Source organism: Felis catus, chromosome E3 (assembly GCF_018350175.1).
Source record: "Felis catus isolate Fca126 chromosome E3, F.catus_Fca126_mat1.0, whole genome shotgun sequence".
In the NCBI taxonomy this organism is placed as follows: Eukaryota; Metazoa; Chordata; class Mammalia; order Carnivora; family Felidae; genus Felis; species Felis catus.
In genome coordinates this window covers 18,435,417-18,452,250 of record NC_058383.1, presented here as the reverse complement: position 1 = coordinate 18,452,250, position 16,834 = coordinate 18,435,417, and the positions used below count along the sequence as shown (strand labels likewise).

General features: G+C 54.4%; 1 protein-coding gene across 2 annotated transcripts; it reads right to left on the bottom strand.

The window, feature by feature from the left end:
- Positions 1-801: 801 nt before the first annotated feature.
- Positions 802-6,419, bottom strand: CORO1A (coronin 1A). Of its 2 annotated transcripts, XM_023246655.2 has the most exons (11): positions 6,201-6,365; positions 4,414-4,612; positions 3,227-3,349; positions 3,005-3,134; positions 2,741-2,925; positions 2,463-2,582; positions 2,137-2,241; positions 1,860-2,005; positions 1,685-1,742; positions 1,354-1,569; positions 802-1,019 (listed from the first exon to the last, which is right to left on the bottom strand). In XM_023246655.2, the coding sequence occupies exons 2-11, from the start codon at positions 4,609-4,611 to the stop codon at positions 915-917; spliced, it is 1,386 nt and encodes a 461-aa protein (XP_023102423.1). In that variant the 5' UTR covers position 4,612; positions 6,201-6,365; the 3' UTR covers positions 802-914. The 2 variants fall into 2 exon arrangements, with proteins under 2 accessions (XP_023102423.1, XP_044903634.1); XM_045047699.1 differs by lacking the exon at positions 4,414-4,612 and having other exon boundaries at positions 6,201-6,419.
- Between the last annotated feature and the right edge of the window lie 10,415 nt (positions 6,420-16,834).

Here is a 16,834-nt window from a genome sequence, read left to right as displayed (position 1 = left end):
CTGTCTACCTAGGTAGCTGAAGAAGGGGCGGGGACTGTGGTTGAGGCGCTGGGTCCTTGCTGGGCTCCCTGTGTGGTATGAAGAAAGCTCTGCTGTGGCCAGGACAGCCATCCCTCATAACCGTGCCCTAGCTTGAGGTCGCCCGCTAAGGTGGTCTTCAGAAACCCACGTGTAAGCCCCCACTTGATAGGGCCTAACGGGTCTCTTCTGTCCGGGGAGGATCTGCTGGGAACCGGAGAAAGGGGTTGAGAGGCAGCAGCACCGCAGGGAAGGCTGGGGACCAGAAGGAGAGACAGCTCATGCCTCCAGATCTGCCTTCAGCAAGCCCCTCTCTCCTGCTCTGTGCCTCAGTTTCCTCACCTGTAAAACAGGGTTGAGTTCTAAGCTTTTTCCTCACAAAAGATCCCCTGATTTTGCTCCCTCCAGCTTGCAGTTTGAAAGATGTCAGTGCTGTGTAAGTGTCACGTCAGTTTCAGTTCCCCACCAGCCATACCCATACTGACAGTAAGGTGGCGTGTTGTTGTGGTTGACTAGAAAAGACAAATCCTGAGTAACCGTGGCAAGGGCCTTGAGCGGCTCAGACCCTGCCAGCTCTGCGAAGGAGCTGGAAAAGAGTAGGCTCGCAGCCCACATCAGCGTGGGGGCTCCCACCCACCAAGGCCTGTTCCTGTGGTCTAGGGTATTTGGAGGCATTCCCCGGCTCCTGCTATGGGCCAATCTCACAAGGTAACTGAGGGGGAAGCTCACGGGCAGGTCATTTCAGCAGACCCAGCATTCAGGTGGCCATCAGAGTCTGAGAGGTACCAGAAAATAAAGCCATTTTATTTTTTATCTGCCATCGTGGCCTGGGGAGAAGGGTACGACTGGAAGGGAGGGAGGTGATGCTGCGGCCCCAGCTGAGGCCCTCGGGTCCTCTACTTGGCCTGGACTGTCTCCTCCAGACTCTCCAAGCGCTTCTGTAGCTCCTGCACTGTGGCCTGGAGCTTCTTCATTTCCTCCTCCAGCCGGTGTATGGCGTCCTGGGGGACCCATCGTGGCGTGAGTCCCAGCTCCATCCCGGGCTCCCCTGACCCTGGCAGCCCCCCACCCCCCTACCAAGAGCCCCAGGGCCTGGCCCTTCTGTCTCTCAGCTGGTTGCTGCCCAGACAGCTGCAGGCCAATAAGCTTGAAACCTGTTTTCTGAGGCCTCAGGATCACCCACTCCCGGCCCCCAAAGGATCCCCAACGTTGTGAGTGCGAGGGGGCCCAAACACCAGCCAACCTTCCACGGGGACAATGACTCCATCTATCAGTAGCAGCCCCTGCCCTATAGGTCTTCTCGTCCTGCCTCCCAGGTTCCCGTCCACTTCTCACCGAGCTGGGGGTACCACCGGCCTCTGGTGCTGCCTTTCTGCGCCCGGTGTCCAGGCCCCGGTTGACCCTCAGCTCCCGGCTCTTTGGGGGCACATAGCCATCCTTGAGGGAAATGAGGAGGGGCCCGGCATCCTGGCCCTTCAGCCACTCCTCAGCCGTGAGGGCAGCGTCAGGCCCCGCGGTGGGTGGGTAAAGGTCCTCCTGGAACAGGTCCGACTGTGGGCAAGGCCAAGGCTGGGTAAGCGAGTGCTCGGGCCACACCGCCACCACCCAGCAAGTGTGTGAGGTCAGTGCCTGGCCCGCAGCCCAGGAAGGGACATGGGAGCATCACCTTTCTAGGCACTGTCATGGCAATGGGCTCACACCTCCGCTCGTGCAGCTTGTAGAATCTGTGGAAACGAGAAGGTGAGCAGCGCCTGCGGCATGGGGGCGGCTGGAATCCAAGGTCGGCACGGGGTCAGCACAGCCCAGGGAGCATGCTCGGGGCAGGGGCAGGGGTCAGTCACCTGGCAATCTCACACTTGTTCACCTCCAGGCCGCGTTTGGGCATGTAGCCCATGCCCCGCTGGGACTCCTTGGAACTGAACATGGAGAGATAGTGCAGATATGGGGCCTCGGAAGTGATCTCGAAGTACCGGATGGAGCTGTCACCCTGCAGGTGGTGCGTGCAAACCCCGGGATCAGCACTGACAGATCCCTCTTGCCTGGTCCTCTCCAAGATCCACCCCCCCCCCGCCCCAGACCCCCCTCCTCCCTCCACAAGCCGCTGCCCGACTGGGACACCTTGCCACAGAGGTAGACTATGTTGGTGTCGGGGTCAAAGAAGGGCAGCAGGACGCCACTGCTCGTGTCCAGTTCCTGCAGGGACAGTGGCTCCTCCAGGTGTTTCTGTAGAGATGGGTGAGACAGGGAACAATGAGCTGGTCCAAGTCAGGCCTGTGAAGCCCACCGGGCAGGGACTCGGGGAAGGCCCTCACAGAACAACCAGCGGAAACCTCCATCCCACAGAGGGTGAACTGAGGCCCATGGCTGTGTGGGATCATGCAAGTGGCAGGGCGGGGACTAAGCCTCCAGTCCTGCCTGATCGCCGCTCCCCACCCGGCACTCACCGTGTCCCACAGCGCCACCTGCCGCTCACTCATGCGGCTGAAGCCTGTGGTCAGGATCTTCCCATCAGATACAAACACGGCGCGCACAGGCCGGGTCCCCTCATGGGGACGGTCCTTCTCCTGGAAGGAAAGGGAGGTGGTCAGTCAGTACCCGCACACTCATCCTAATGACCAGACTCCAGGTGAGAGCAGGGGAGGGCAGCATCTAGGGACCCGGCTGGTGGTGTGTACAAGGGTAAATGTCCTAGGGTCAAGGGGCACGATACATGGCGACTCACAGCTACAACAGTGCCTTTGCGGGGCTCGATGATGCGCACGCGCTTGTCGCGGCAGGAGGTGCAAATGAGCGCGCCATCTCGGCTCCAGTCCACACTGTAGATTGTGTCCGGGTGCACGTCCGAGCCGAGCGTCAGCACAGCCGCCCCGGTGCCCACGTCCCACACCAGGATCACGTTGTCGCAACCTGGGTGATATCCCCACTGTCAGAAGCCACGAGCCTCGCTGTCACGTGACCAGCCCGCCCCTCCTCTTCCCCCAGGCACCTGCACTGAGCAGCACATTCTGGGCTGTGGGGTGCCAGGCCACGATGCCCACGCGCTTGGTGTGGCCCTCCAGGGTGACGACAGGCTCCCTCAGGGGCAGCGTCAGGCCCCCATCAGGGATCTCCCACACCTGCAGAGAGGGGGCAAGTGAGACTTGGGGGCTCCAAATATCAGATCTGGTGCTGGAGCTCTCCCGGCCCCCGTGTCCCCTCCACCACTCACCATGACTGTGCAATCCTCAGAGCCACTGGCAATGACATTATCATTGTGCGGGCACCAGGCGATGTCCAGCACCGGGGCTGTGTGGCCGCAGACCATGGGCGCGTTCTTGTCCACACGTCCAGTCTAGAGAGCACAGCAGGATTCTGAGGAAGGTGTTTTTGCTCTCCAAACCTGATCCAACCTCCCCAGACCCTTTCAGAGAGGCACAGAGGAAGGCAGTGGGGTCCCTGTCCGGGCAGCTCAGAAGGGCTGGCCACAAGTAGTGCAGGAAGGGATGCCACACCGGGCGCTGGTCCTGCCTTAGTGTTAGACCCTGGCCAAGGTCCTGACATCTCACCTATGCCCTGGGGCTGGCCCCCGCCCCCTTCCCTGAGTGAAGCTTCCAGGGGATGACAGGCCAAGGCTCTAGGGAAGGGAGGTTGCATTAAGATTAGGGTTCCCCAAGGAAGTGTGGGGAGGGGGATGGAGATGGGTCCTTCCAAAAGGACAGGGACCGGAAAGGCCGTCATAATTGGCCCCAGGCAGGAGCAGAGGTTTGGAAATGGCTGCTTCCGGGGACGGCTGCTGCCTCGGCAAGGCTTCCTGTGTGAAGAGCGCACCCAGCTCTCACCCCACAACCACTTCCTCTTCTCTCTGCTTCCATCGGCCCTTTTAAGGTAACATCTTAGGGCCGATCTCCCCTTCCTGTCTCACCCCCCAAGAGCACAGGAGTGTGCTGGGGGTGGGGGTCAGCAGAGCGGATGGGGGTGGCTGTGAGCAGGACCAGAGGAAAGGCAGGTTTGGGGGAGGAGAGAGGGCCTCTTACACCCTCCCTGCCTGCAGCAGGGGGGGCCAGGGCTCAAGCAGGCCCAGGCCCAGAGCCACCCCTACCCTGAGAGCACTGCTGGGTCTCCCCTCTCCCCACGGAGCCCTCTCTGTGCTCCACAGGGGCATCAGGCTTGGGAGACCAGGCCCTGGGTCTGCAGGACTCGCCGTGTGACCTTTCTGGTGTCATCTGAGCTCCAGTTTCCATGCGACCACTACACGTAGGAGCTGGAGGAGGCGTAAGGCTCATGTGGCCCAGCTCAGTTTTACAGATGACAACGCTGCAGCCCGGGGAGGCTTAGCGACAGCCATCAGGACCCCCGAGGGGCCACTGGATGGCCAGAGGCCCCCTCAAGTGGAACACTGCTGCTCCAGGGGCTCACCTTGCCCAGGGACAGCACCAGGAAGGCCCCTCCCCCGCTGGCCTCACAGATCAGGGCAACAAACTTGGGGTTGACAGCACAAAAGCCACTGTCCCAGGTGGTCTGGGAGACGCGCACGTCCTCATAGCACTGGTCGGCCTTGGCTGGCTGTCCAAACACGTGGCGGAACTTGCTGGAGCGGACCACCTGCCGGCTCATCCTGGGGGGCGGGGAACGTGGGGTTTGAGGGCTTTGAAGGGAGCTTCAGGTCAACTCTGACCTTAGAGTGTCCTCTGTGCCCCCCAGAACACCCCTCCGCCTGGCCTTTAAGGTCTCAGCTAATTCATCTCCCTGGGCTCCCTGCCCCCTCCACCATAACTGCCATCCTGTTGCCCTCATGCTCGCCTTCCTCACCCCTTCTCACCCTACCCCCCCACCCCACCCCCCGGCTAACCTGCAAGGCCAACCTTCTCTACCCACCCCAGGCCTCACGTCTGTACCCTCAGCCTCTAGGGCAGAGCCTGGTGTGGGGTAGCACCAAGTCGATTTGTCGACCGCTGATGGACACAGCCCTTCCTCTCTGAGGCCTCACTCCCACACTCTGGGGCCTTCAGTGTAGACAGCCTGGAGGGTGGGTCACAGCAGCCAGGCCTCACATCCTTCACACCTACATGGGGAGCTTCCTGAAGGCAGGGACAGGGCTGGCCCCCCATCGCCTGCTGGCACTGGGCTCCGCAGACACAGGGAAGCAGCGTGCGGGCCTGCCTGGGAGGCAGGTCCTTGGGGTCAAGACAGCTTCCCCAACAGGTCTCTGGACACCAGAAACAGGCAGATGGCTTGGGTGCTACTATCTCCTTCCCACACCTCTGCTTCTAGAGTCTGCCTAAGCAGGTGCCCTTAAATACTGTCTCCACCTGCACTGAAACTATCCACAGGGAGAGGCGGCGCTGAGTTCTCTGAGGTCCAGTGAAGACGGTTCCCCCACCATGGCTGGGCGGAGAGCGATTAAAGCCAAGGGGACTGCCTCTGGCTCCCCAGGTTCCAGACCCCATCCTGACGCCCACCTGCATCACCTTCCTGCTGAGCCGCGGGGCCACGCTGCCGGCTCAGAGGGCGCCCTGCCAGGCCTCCACTCCACCCGCCCAGCTTCACCCCTTCTCACCCAGGCACCCCCCCCCGCCCCCCCCTGGCCTGGCCTGGGAGGTTCCAGGAGGCTCCAGGGCCACCTGCCCGGAGAGCAGGTGAGGAGCATTGTGAGAAGGAGCAGTCTGGAAACAGGGGGATCAGTCCCAGGTGAGAGACCTGGGCCTGGGGAGAGGGGAGCCCCAAAACCGAGGTTGGGGGACAGGAAGCCGGCGCCCCACCCTGCCTCCTCCCCCACCGCAGGTACCAGGCCCAGAAACCGCGGAAAGGGGAACTTGATCTTTTCTTGTTTTGCTCTCAACCCCTTCCTGTCTCCAGGCTCAGGGCAGCTGCTCGGCGCACCCCACCCTGTCCCCACCCCCACCCCCGATGCCCGTTCCGGGGAGCGTCAGGCCCCCGGCTCCCCCACCTCCATCTTGGCTGCGGTGGTCCCTCACCCTGGCCTGCTCACAGCGCCCTGGGACACGCGGATGGGCCCTCCCACGCACGCCCACCCCCGGGGCCAGTCCCCTCCACGGCGGCGCGGACGGTGGGCTCTCTCCCACCCCCGGGCGGCGCGCGACAGCCCGGCCGCCCCCACAGCCGGCTTCCGCCAAGCTGACGCCGGCCCCACAGGTGGCCCGGGGCAGGGATGCCTAGTCCCTTGCCCGGGGACCCAGGCTTACCTGCCGCTGGGAGATGAGTGACCCACCCCCAAATGGAGGAGGGAGAGGAGGAGGAGGAGGAGGAGGAGGAGGAGGAAGGAGCCGGCGGAGCCAGAGACTGCCCGCTGAGGATGCTCTTGTCAAGACAATGAATGAGAAGCGGCGGCTGCCCGCCTCCTTCGGGGTGGCAGCGCCCCTTTGGGCGGAGCTCTTAAAGGGGATAGCCCTTCTCCGGGCGGAGGCACCGCCCCCCTCCCCCCCCCCCCCGCCCCCCGCCCGCGGCCGCCCTCCCTCCGCCCAGCTCGGCCTCGCCTGCCAATTCCGAACCCAAACAGATGCTGCCGGCCAGTCGCTGACAATCTCATGGGCGCTTTTGTAATGTCAAAATGCAAAAATACCCTGTTCCTTCTTCCCTCCCTCAGTCCGCTCCCAGCCCACTCACCATCCTGTCCCTGGCGTTCGTAGAAGCGCCCATCAGCCCCCCCCCCACCACCGCCCACCCCCAGCTGAGGCTGAGCTGCCTTCCGCAACCCCCCCCACCCCACCCCCGCCCCCGCCAGACAAGGAATGGAGGGGGAGGGGCTCGTCCAGGCTCCTGCACTTACAAACGGTGGCCTCGGGAGGGTCACCACCTCTCGCATCTCGTGTCTTCATCCGGGAGCGCCTCCGCCCCGCCTGCCTCGCGGAGAACGAATGAGATACTCTGGCATCACGGAGGCTTCTTCGTGCCCGGGGTTGCAGAGGTGAATGAGTCAGGGAGGGTCGGGTGCCTGCCCCGCAGAGAGCTGATGGAGGGAGGGGAGCGAACGAACGCCGGCTCCTAGGATGCTAAGCAGAGGAAGAAGCCCGACTTCCTGCTCAAGAGGAAGGGGGAGGCCACTGTCATCCTTGGACTCAGAGAAGGGATCACGGAGGCTGCAGAGGGTACGAGAGGCCTTCCCCAGAGTCAGACTGCTCTCTGAGTTGGGCTCCTGGCTGCCCCTGCTGAGTGATCCCAGGCAGGCTTATTTCACTTCCTTCAGCCCCAGTTTCTCCCCTCCGTAAGACTCATACCCAGCTCAAGAGGTTACGGGGAAAGCAAGGCCTTATGCACTTCGTCCGGAGAGATACAAGTGCTTAAGAAGTGTGGGCTCTTATCATTTTCACTATTTTCGGGGCACCGGGCTGGGCCTGAGAAGGTGGGAGGGGGGCCGAGAGGCATGACTGGAGGAGGCCGTGTGGGCTGAGGGGCAGCCGAGCAAAGGCCCAGTGATGTGATTCCTCGAGGGACGGGGTCAAATCCCACCTCCACCACGGACTGGCGGCACGATCTCGGGCATGAGGTCCGACCTCTGACAACCTCAGTTTCTCCGTCTGCAAATGGGGGACAAAGACCGTGCGACCTGCCCTCTTCACAAAGGTGTAAGGCTCCAATGAGACAAAACTCGTAAAAGTGTTCTACACATTATTGAATTGTAGAAACCTATGGGTGGTGTTGTACCTGAGAGCCTGCCACTGGGCTGGCCTGGACCGGACTGGACGGGGATGCTCGGGGACGGCCCCGGGTCGTCTCCACCCGAAGTGATGAGAATAAAAGCCAGCATTTACTGTGCACCTACCATGTGCCGGGCGCTGTCTCAACACTATAAATATGTTACATCCTTAGCATAGGAAACCCATCCGTCCATCCTGAGGAAATCGTTTCATCCCTATAACACAGATACCACCTCCCTTTTACGGAGGACCCAGGCACCCTTTGCCTTCGGCCCTGGAGTGCCCCGCTTCCCGGCAGGAGACAAGTGGACTGGCCAGAGGCCTGAAAACCATGCCCCCCGGAAGCGAGAGCCTGACAGGCCTACAGAGGGACAGGCTGGGAACCGCAGATGCCACTTGCACATCCCAGCAGGTGTGTGGCGTGTGGTGGGACGGACAGGTATGGGGCTGCTGCAGATGACAGATGTGAGGCCAGTGGCACCGGCTATGGGGAAGCAGGTGTCCGGGGAACGCAAGCCCGAGAGGCAGTCCGGTGGTGGGTGGTGAAGGCCCTGCCGCGAGGCTCCTCGTGTACCTAAGGAGGGGCAGACGGCTCCCTGAGAGGGGTGTTGGGACAGTGTGCCTGTGGCGTGCTTCTGGCCCAGCCTCTTAGCGTCCTTTTCCTTCGGGGAACCAACCTTTCCACGCTGGCAGTCTCTAAACTTCGAGAGGGGGTCCGAGGTGGGCGCAGGGCCACAGCTCCCCAGTCAAAGCAATCTTTTCTGATTGGTTCAGGGAGGGCCGCTGGAGTCAAGGCCATGTGATCAGAGCAGACGCGTTGGAGCTGCTGGCAAAAAGAGCCCACTTGCCACTGGGGGTCAGTAAGCCGATAGGCTATAAGCCCGGCACTAGCAGTGACCATCTTGTCACCGTATAGGAAAAGCTGGCCCGAATCAGCCCACACAGACACCTCCAGAAGCAAGATATGAAGACTGACATGTTCTTGGCGTCATTTGAGCACCTGGATCGAGCTGTGCCTGAACCCCTTAACCTTTCTGTCACGTGAGGCATAGGTTCCTTTCTCCACATAAGCCAATAAGTCTGAGTCGGATTTCTGACACTTACAACGGAAAGAGGTCCTGATGGGTACGCCCACTCTGAGAGAGACAGGGCGGCCCTAAAGAGACCATAGAGCATGATGGAGTCGGACAGACCTGGAGAACCGTAGCCTTGCATGTCCTGCTGCCCAGGCAGAGTGATAGTTCCTAACCGCTAAAAGGTACACAGCACTGCTCACTTTCTAGAACACGTACCCAATCACCCAGCTTTCACAATTATTAACAGGTACCCAGTATTGATTCATTTCTTCTTCCACATTATTGTCTTGTCTATTAAACAAATAGACATATTTGTCTATTCAAACAAATCCAAGACGTCATAGCATTTCAATACTTAAATAAAAACTTAAGTATTTCAGGGGTGCCCGGGTGGCTCAGTCGGTTGAGCGTCCGACTTCGGCTCAGGTCATGATCTTGTGGTTCGTGGGTTCGAGCCCCGCGTCGGGCTCTGTGCTGACAGCTCGGAGCCTGGAGTCTGCTTCGGATTCTGTGTCTCCCTCTCTCTCTGCCATAGGTATATAATAGTTTATATTATATAGTATATTATAAGTATAGGTATATATATATAGGTGTATTATAGTTTTGTAACCATTTTGAATGGATTCTTCTTATCCTAGAATGCTTTCTTTCCTTCTAAAATCGCTTTTATTTACAATAAAATACGTCTTTCTTTCCATACAATGGAACACATTCCTTTTAAAAGGCATGATTCAATTCGTTTTGACAAATGTGTATACCCAAGTAATAGGCACCATAATCAAGATGTGAAATCCTTCCATCTCCCCTAAAAGTTCGCTCATGTCCTTCTACAATTAATCCTCACCCTCAGCCCCAAGGAGCCACTGATCTGCTCTTTATCAGTCTGGAGTAGTTTCGCCTGTCCTAGAATGTTCCACGCAAATGCAATCATACAGTATGGGTCTGACTTTTTTCATTGAGCATAATGTGTTGGAATCCATCCACGTTACTGTATGCCAGATAAGGATTTTCACTCTACCTAAGCACAATACCATCATGTAATACGTAATTACACCTTTAAAAAGCTAGCAATAATTTCTTTTTTTAATTTTTTTTTTCTTTCAACGTTTTTATTTTTATTTTTGGGACAGAGAGAGACAGAGCATGAACGGGGGAGGGGCAGAGAGAGAGGGAGACACAGAATCGGAAACAGGCTCCAGGCTCTGAGCCATCAGCCCAGAGCCTGACGTGGGGCTCGAACTCACGGACCGCGAGGTCGTGACCTGGCTGAAGTCGGACGCTCAACCGACTGCTCCACCCAGGCGCCCCAACTAGCAATAATTTCTTAACGCAATCTAATGCCCAAGTTATGTTCACGTTTACATGATTACATTAAAAAAAGGACTTCAGCAGTCAATCTTAACCTCACTATTGGATCTACTCGATTCCCTAGATCTAACTGTTAGTTTGTATGAAATACTGGGTGGGGGGGGGGGGGAGGGATAGAAAACCAGGGTAAATGACACCATGGGGGGTGCAATTACATGAATCTGCATGTGAAAATGTGTAATCTAGAAATGTGTGAAAACCCTATGGGACAAATAAACCAGGTTATTTGTCATTCAACAAATGAATGGCATTCAAAGAAAAGGAGGGGAAACGGTATAAGAGACTTTTGAAAACATCAATCAACTGTAATATCTGGGCTGTCCGTGGATCCTGATGGAAACAAATCAACCGCAGAAGGAGATTTTTTATATTCGGTTCTGTCAATTACAACCCAGAGTCCCGACTGCTCCAAGCAGTACTAGGTCCCCCGTGCAGCGCTAACATTCTGTCCCTGAGGAGTCTCGGGAACCCTGTCAGGTGTTTTGCTGTCCCTCTTTTCCAAATGATGAAATCGAGGCTCAGAGGAGATAAGTGACCCACCCAAGAGCACACAAAGTGGCATTCAGATCCAACCCCTCAGGGCCGGTGGGTTGACAAACTGGAGTGGAGCTCTTGGCCATGGCTGGAGCCTTGGGGGCTTGGGGTCAAGGGGAAGGTGGTGAAGCTGGGAAGATCCGCAAGAAGCAGATCCGGAGGGTCCTCAACTCATGTCTTCTTGAGGAGTTTGCTCCCAAGACAAAGAGAAGCAGGGCGCCTGGGTGGCTCCGTGGGTTAAGCATCTGACGCTTGATTTCGGCTCAGGTCATGATCTCATGGTTTGTGAGATCGAGCCCCACGTGGGGCTCTGCACCGTCAGCGTGGGGGTCTCTCCCTCTCTCTCTGCCCCTCCCTCTCGCTCTCAAAAGTAAATGAATAAACACTAAAAAAAAAAAAGTGACCAGGGGAAGCGCACACAAGTCTCTAAGCAAAGAAGTGGTGGGGCCTCATTTGCAGGGCGTTACTCCGGTAGCCTGGCCCCTGCCCCTGTGGCCCCCCAGGCCTTCTCTCGGCTGTGGTCCTCCAACTGCCTCCAGGCTCAGCTCTAACCCACCTCCGAGAACCAACCCTGACCTTAAGCAGGAGGCTCTAAGGGCGCGGTGGCCACAGGCTCTGGCCTAAGTTAACCTTGCCAGTGGCTTCTTGCTGACCATCTACCCAGGCGGTCTTCCTCACATTTACTTGAGATGATCGCCGCTCCTATTGTATGGGGAAAAGAGGTGAGAACTCTTCTGAACCCTCCGCTCCCACCAGCGACAGCACCTCCACTTCCTCTGACCAGCCAGACACTGTAATCACACAGACGTCCCACTTGGGCCCAAGGCTGAGTCCTCCTCCTTGGGACGCATTCCTTCCCTTTGCCCTAGTGACCTCACTCGGTCCCTCAACCCCTTTCTCCCGCACAGCCCTCCACCAACCCTCTCTCTTCGCCGTGTACCAACGGGCTTAAGTCCCCTGTGCCTCTGGGGGGAAGCTCTCTCAACTTGGCAACCTCTAAACCACTTCCCTATCTCATTCTTACCCTTCACCATCAAGTTTCTTGACAGAGCTGTTTACACTCACGGCCTCCACTTCCTCATCTCCTACTCTGGCACCTACGTGAGACTGGCTGCGGTTCCCACCACCAGACATCGCCTCGCCCTTGCCAAGGCCACCGATGCCCTCCTGATCGTGAAATCAGACGCTTTGGTGGCGAGGCCGCCAAGCTGATGCCACTGACTACTCCCTCCCTCTGGACTCTTGCCTTGGGGACCCCTCCTGCTTCTCTGCTTTGCTCTGCAGGTTTCTCTCTCGACCCCCTGCAGAGCAGCTCCCTTTGCTCAACTTGCAAGGTGCTCCCAGGACTTGGCTGCTTCTCCTCGCTCCCAAACTCCCCACCCCATCGCATCCATGTCTGCGGCTTCAACTACAAATGTTGACGCCCCCCCCCCGCCCCCATCTGTCTTTGTGGCCCAAACTTGCCGCCTGTGCTCCCTGGTTCTGACTGACGACTCCCCGGCTCGACCTGTTAGCACCTCAAGGGACGGCCTCCCAGAGGAGGAAGTCTTGACCTTGAATCTCTCCCTTTCCCTCCGTGCCCAGCACCGTGGCCTGAGTTGTGTTGCTTGGGCCATCGCCCTAGCTCCGTGTCTAGTGACTGTCCGCTCTCCTATGCCATTGCTAGAGTCACCTTCCTGGTCATAATATGCCTACCTTACAAAACGCTGCCGTCTCCTCAAGCAAAAAAAGTTGAAACTCTCCCAGCACGATGTACAAAGCCCTTCCTGATCTTCCCCTTCCAGCATTGCTGTTCATGATGACATGCTGCCTCCCTCCTCCGGTCCGGAGGCTGGACCCTTGGATGTCTACAAGGGGAGGAGAGCAGGTGGCTGGTCCAGTTACCTGTTGCAGGGTAAACTAGTCCCAAACTACAACCACTTCTTTATCTCTCTTTATTCTAAGGTTTTGAGAGGGAGTGTGCCAAGAGAGAGCCCTCCAAGATGGTAAGCCCATGATTGACACGGGGTCCTTCTACTACATTCTGCTGGGTGAGCAGTCACATGACCAGTCCAGATTCCAGGGGAGAGGAAATTAACTCCTCCTTTTGGTTCTTTTTTTTTAAATTTTAATCTTTTTTTAATGTTTATTTATTTTTGAGAGACAGAGCGTGAGCAGGGGAGGGGCAGAGAGAGAGGGAGACACAGAATCGGAAGCAGGCTCCAGGCTCCAAGCTGTCAGCACAGAGCCCAACGCGGGGCTCAAACTCATGAACTGCGAGATATGACCTGAGCTGAAGTCAGATCCTCAACTGACTGAGCCACCCAGGCGTCCCTAACTCATTTTGATGCGGAGAGTGACAAAGAGCTTGCAGTCATCCTTAATCGGATGCAGAGGACTGGGCAGGTAAGATGAATAGTTGATAAGGGCCAGGTGAATTACGATAGGGAATGGAGGGGGTGTGGCTGCACTTGACCTTTCTACCACAAGGGAATTCAAACGCTGAGCTAAACCTTCTGGTCTTCCTTCCTTCCTTCCTTCCTTCCTTCCTTCCTTCCTTCCTTCCTATTTATTTATTTATGTATTTATTTATTTAGAGAAAGAAAGAGCGCAAGTGGGGGAGGTGCGGAGAGAGGGAGACACAGAATCTGAAGCAGGCTCTGAGCTGTCATCATAGACCCTGATGCAGGACTCGAACCCATGAGCTGCGAGATCATGACCTGAGCTGAACTTGGATGCTTAACTGAGCTGAACTTGGATGCTTAAGTTCACTGCTTAACTTAACTGGGCACCACCCAGGTGCCCCAAATGTTTATTTTTGAGAGGGGGGGAGGGGCAGAGAGAGAGGGAGACACAGAATCTGAGCCGTCAGCACAGAGCCAGATGCTGGGCTCGAACCCATGAACCGTGAGATCACGACCTGAGCTGAAGTCGGATGCTTACCCGACTGAGCCACCCAAGTGCCCATAAACCTTCTGGTTTTTCAAGACAAGTTAGATTTATGTATTTTTATAGGAAAGCTCCAGATCTTTCAATGTTGGCAACTAATTCAAAAATTTCTAAAAATATTATATGAACAAAACTAAATGTGTCTTTAGTTTGAATGTGGTTTTTCTGGGCAACAATTTTTTTGGACTCTCTTCTTTGCCCTTGGCATAGGCCTGAAATCTCTTATTCCATGTTTGCTACCAAACTCTTATGTGCCTTACTTATCCTTTAAGACTCAGGTTAGGGGAACCTGGGTGGCTCAGTCGGTTAAGCCTCTGACTGCAGCCCAGGTCACAATCTCACAGTTCATGAGTTTGAGCCCCGCGTCGGACCCTGTGCTGAAAGCCTGGAGCCTGGAGCCTGCTTCGGATCCTGTGTCTCCCTCTCTCTCTGCCCCGCCCTGACTCGCGATCTGTCTCCCCTCTCTCTCTCAAAAATAAACATTAAAAAAATTGTTTTTAAATAAAAAATAAAAGAGACTCAGGTCAAAATTCCCTTGTCTGTGAAGCCTTCCCTAACAACACACAGCCCCTCCCAGAGTGATTTCTTCCCCCCCCCCCATGCTAGTGACCCCTGGTGCATTCCTCTATCATGGCAACTTGTATATTGCATAATAATTGTTTACAGGTCTGACTCTTCCACCAGATTGTTTTATTTCCCCAGCACAGGGCCCAACATGCAGCTGGCATTCAATAAAATCCTCCTTCCTTTCCCAATACTGCTAATCAACCACCAACTCACGCACACTCTACCTTCACCCGTTTGATTTCCTGCTCGGTCCATCCTCCATCCGACTGCCATTACCCCAGTTCAACCCCTCCTCGCTTCTGCCCAGAATGATTCCAAGAGCCTGCTAGCAAATCTCAATTCCAGTCTCCTCCATTGCCCCTGATCCCTGTCCCTTAACCAGGCTCCTGATGCACAGATCTGACATGTCAACCCCATTTCAAGATTCCTCCTTTATTCTTCAGAATAGAATCCACTCCATGGGGTGGGTTGGTGGATCTTAGGTTTTGTGCCTGTCCATTATGGCTGGTCCAGTAGACCCAATCAATGTCAGCCTTGGGTCTTTTTCTGGAGCCATTTCTGTCACTATGAGAGGAAAGCCTTCCTGAGAATGAGGCCAACAAAGGAAAACCAAGTGGGAGTGAAGGGTGAGGAAAGAAAAAGATACAGGTTGATTCAATGACCGTGTTGAGCCCCTCAATCTAATTGTGCCTGAAGCTGGGTACATTCCAGGCTCTTCTGTTCTCAGAGTCAAGTGAGATAGACAGCCTGCTAGCTAGGCTCAGGGGCCTGGTTTGACTGATCTGAAAAGCAGAAGTGATATGTACATAAAACAAAGGACATTCGGCAAGAAGACTCCTGCTTGATTTATTTCCACCTTGCTGCATTTTCCAAGAACCAGACCCACCATGAATCAACTTCCATTTTGGAATTGACAAACTAAATTCACCGCACGTGAGCTCTAGAGAGGGATTTTATCCCAAAGCTTTGTCAGCCCCAGGGAGGGTCTCTCCAAGTGATACAGATTCCTCCTGTAGCCTCCCTTAGGGGCTCTGCGATGGAATCTTGGGACACCAACACTGGAATGGATCTTTGCCCAGCTCCCTCTTTTTATGGGTGACGAAACCAAGACCCAGAGACCAGTTGGACAGAGTCTGAACAAAATTTTTCCCAAAGTAAAATCAGAGCGGAAGAAAGAATAGTCCTTGGCAGGCAAAAACACAGACTAAACTGCATGATTTAGGTGGCTATTGTCAATGAATCATCTACGTTTCTGATGCTATAGGAGTCTCACGGTACATAAATATTAGGGTAAAGAGATTTTGAGTGGTATTTACAAAAGTTGCTCTTATGTTGTTATCAGAGTTGCAGAAAAGCATGTGTGCCTTTTTTCATTGCTAGAAGGCTATATTGCTATATATATATATATATATATATATATATATATATAGCTATGTATATGCTATGTGGAGATATATATATATATTCAGTAGCAGGGCTATTTAAAAGCTAGAAAGAATAATTCCATTTGAAGAAACAGGGCTAAAGAGTGAAGTAATCTCTAAAATCACCCAATAAGTTAGGAGCAGAGTCCAGTATATAAGTTTTTCTCACCACATCCCAGCTGTTTCTGATGGTGCCGTAGACATCTGTTTTTTTTGCCTGGTCATCATCCATTCTATACTCCAGTAATAGGAACCAGAATTCCCGTTGGAAGTCTATAGTGGCGCTATGATGGTTGCCTACCTAAACCTCCATTCCACTCCAAACAATGAGTCTAATTCAATCATGGAAATTCTATTCTTCATGCTGAACCTCATTGGTTCAGAAATGATCGTTAGTCTCAAACTGGCCAATGAGACCAGAAGAAGTCATTAGGGGTGGCTTCATGTAAAGACTTGCTTGCTCACAAAAAAGATAGACTGGTGATCCCTACCTTCCAAAACTTGTTATTTTTTTCTTATTTTATTTTATTTTATTTTTTTGTTTTATTTGAGAGAGAGAGAGAGAGAGAGAGAGAGCACTTGCATGAGCAAGGGAGGGGAAGAGAGAGAAAAAGAAAGAGAGAATCCCAAGCAGGCTTTGCACTGTCAGCGCAGAGCCCAATGCAGGGCTTGATCCCATGAACCACATGCGATCATGACCTAAGCCAAAATCAAGAGTCAGATGCCCAACTGACTGAGCCACCCAGGTGCCCCTAAAACATATTATTATTCAACTCTTTTATTATAACCACCTTAGTAAGTATGAATGGAATCTTATTGTGCTTTTTATGTGCATTTCCCTAATGACTAATGATGTTGAGCATCTTTTCATGTGTTATTGGCCACTTGTATATTTTCTTTGTAGTAGTGTCTGTTCAGATCTTTTGTCCATTTTCAATTGGGTTGTCTTTTAAATACTGAATTGTAAGTTTTTTATATGTTTTGGATATAAGTCCTATATAAGATGTATGATTTGCAAATGTTTTCTATTCTGTGAGTTGTTTTTTCACTTTCTTGATAGTGTCCTTTGAAGAACAAAAATTTTTAATTTTGATGAAGTCCAATTTATTTATTTTTTATTTTGTTGCTTATGCTTTTGGTGACATATCTAAGAAACCACTGCCAAATTCAAGGCCATGAAGACTTATCCCTATATTTTCCTCCAAGAGTTTTATAGTTTTAGCTTTTACATTTAGGCTTTTGATTGATTTGTAGTTAGTTTTTGCATATGGTGTGAGGTAGGGAG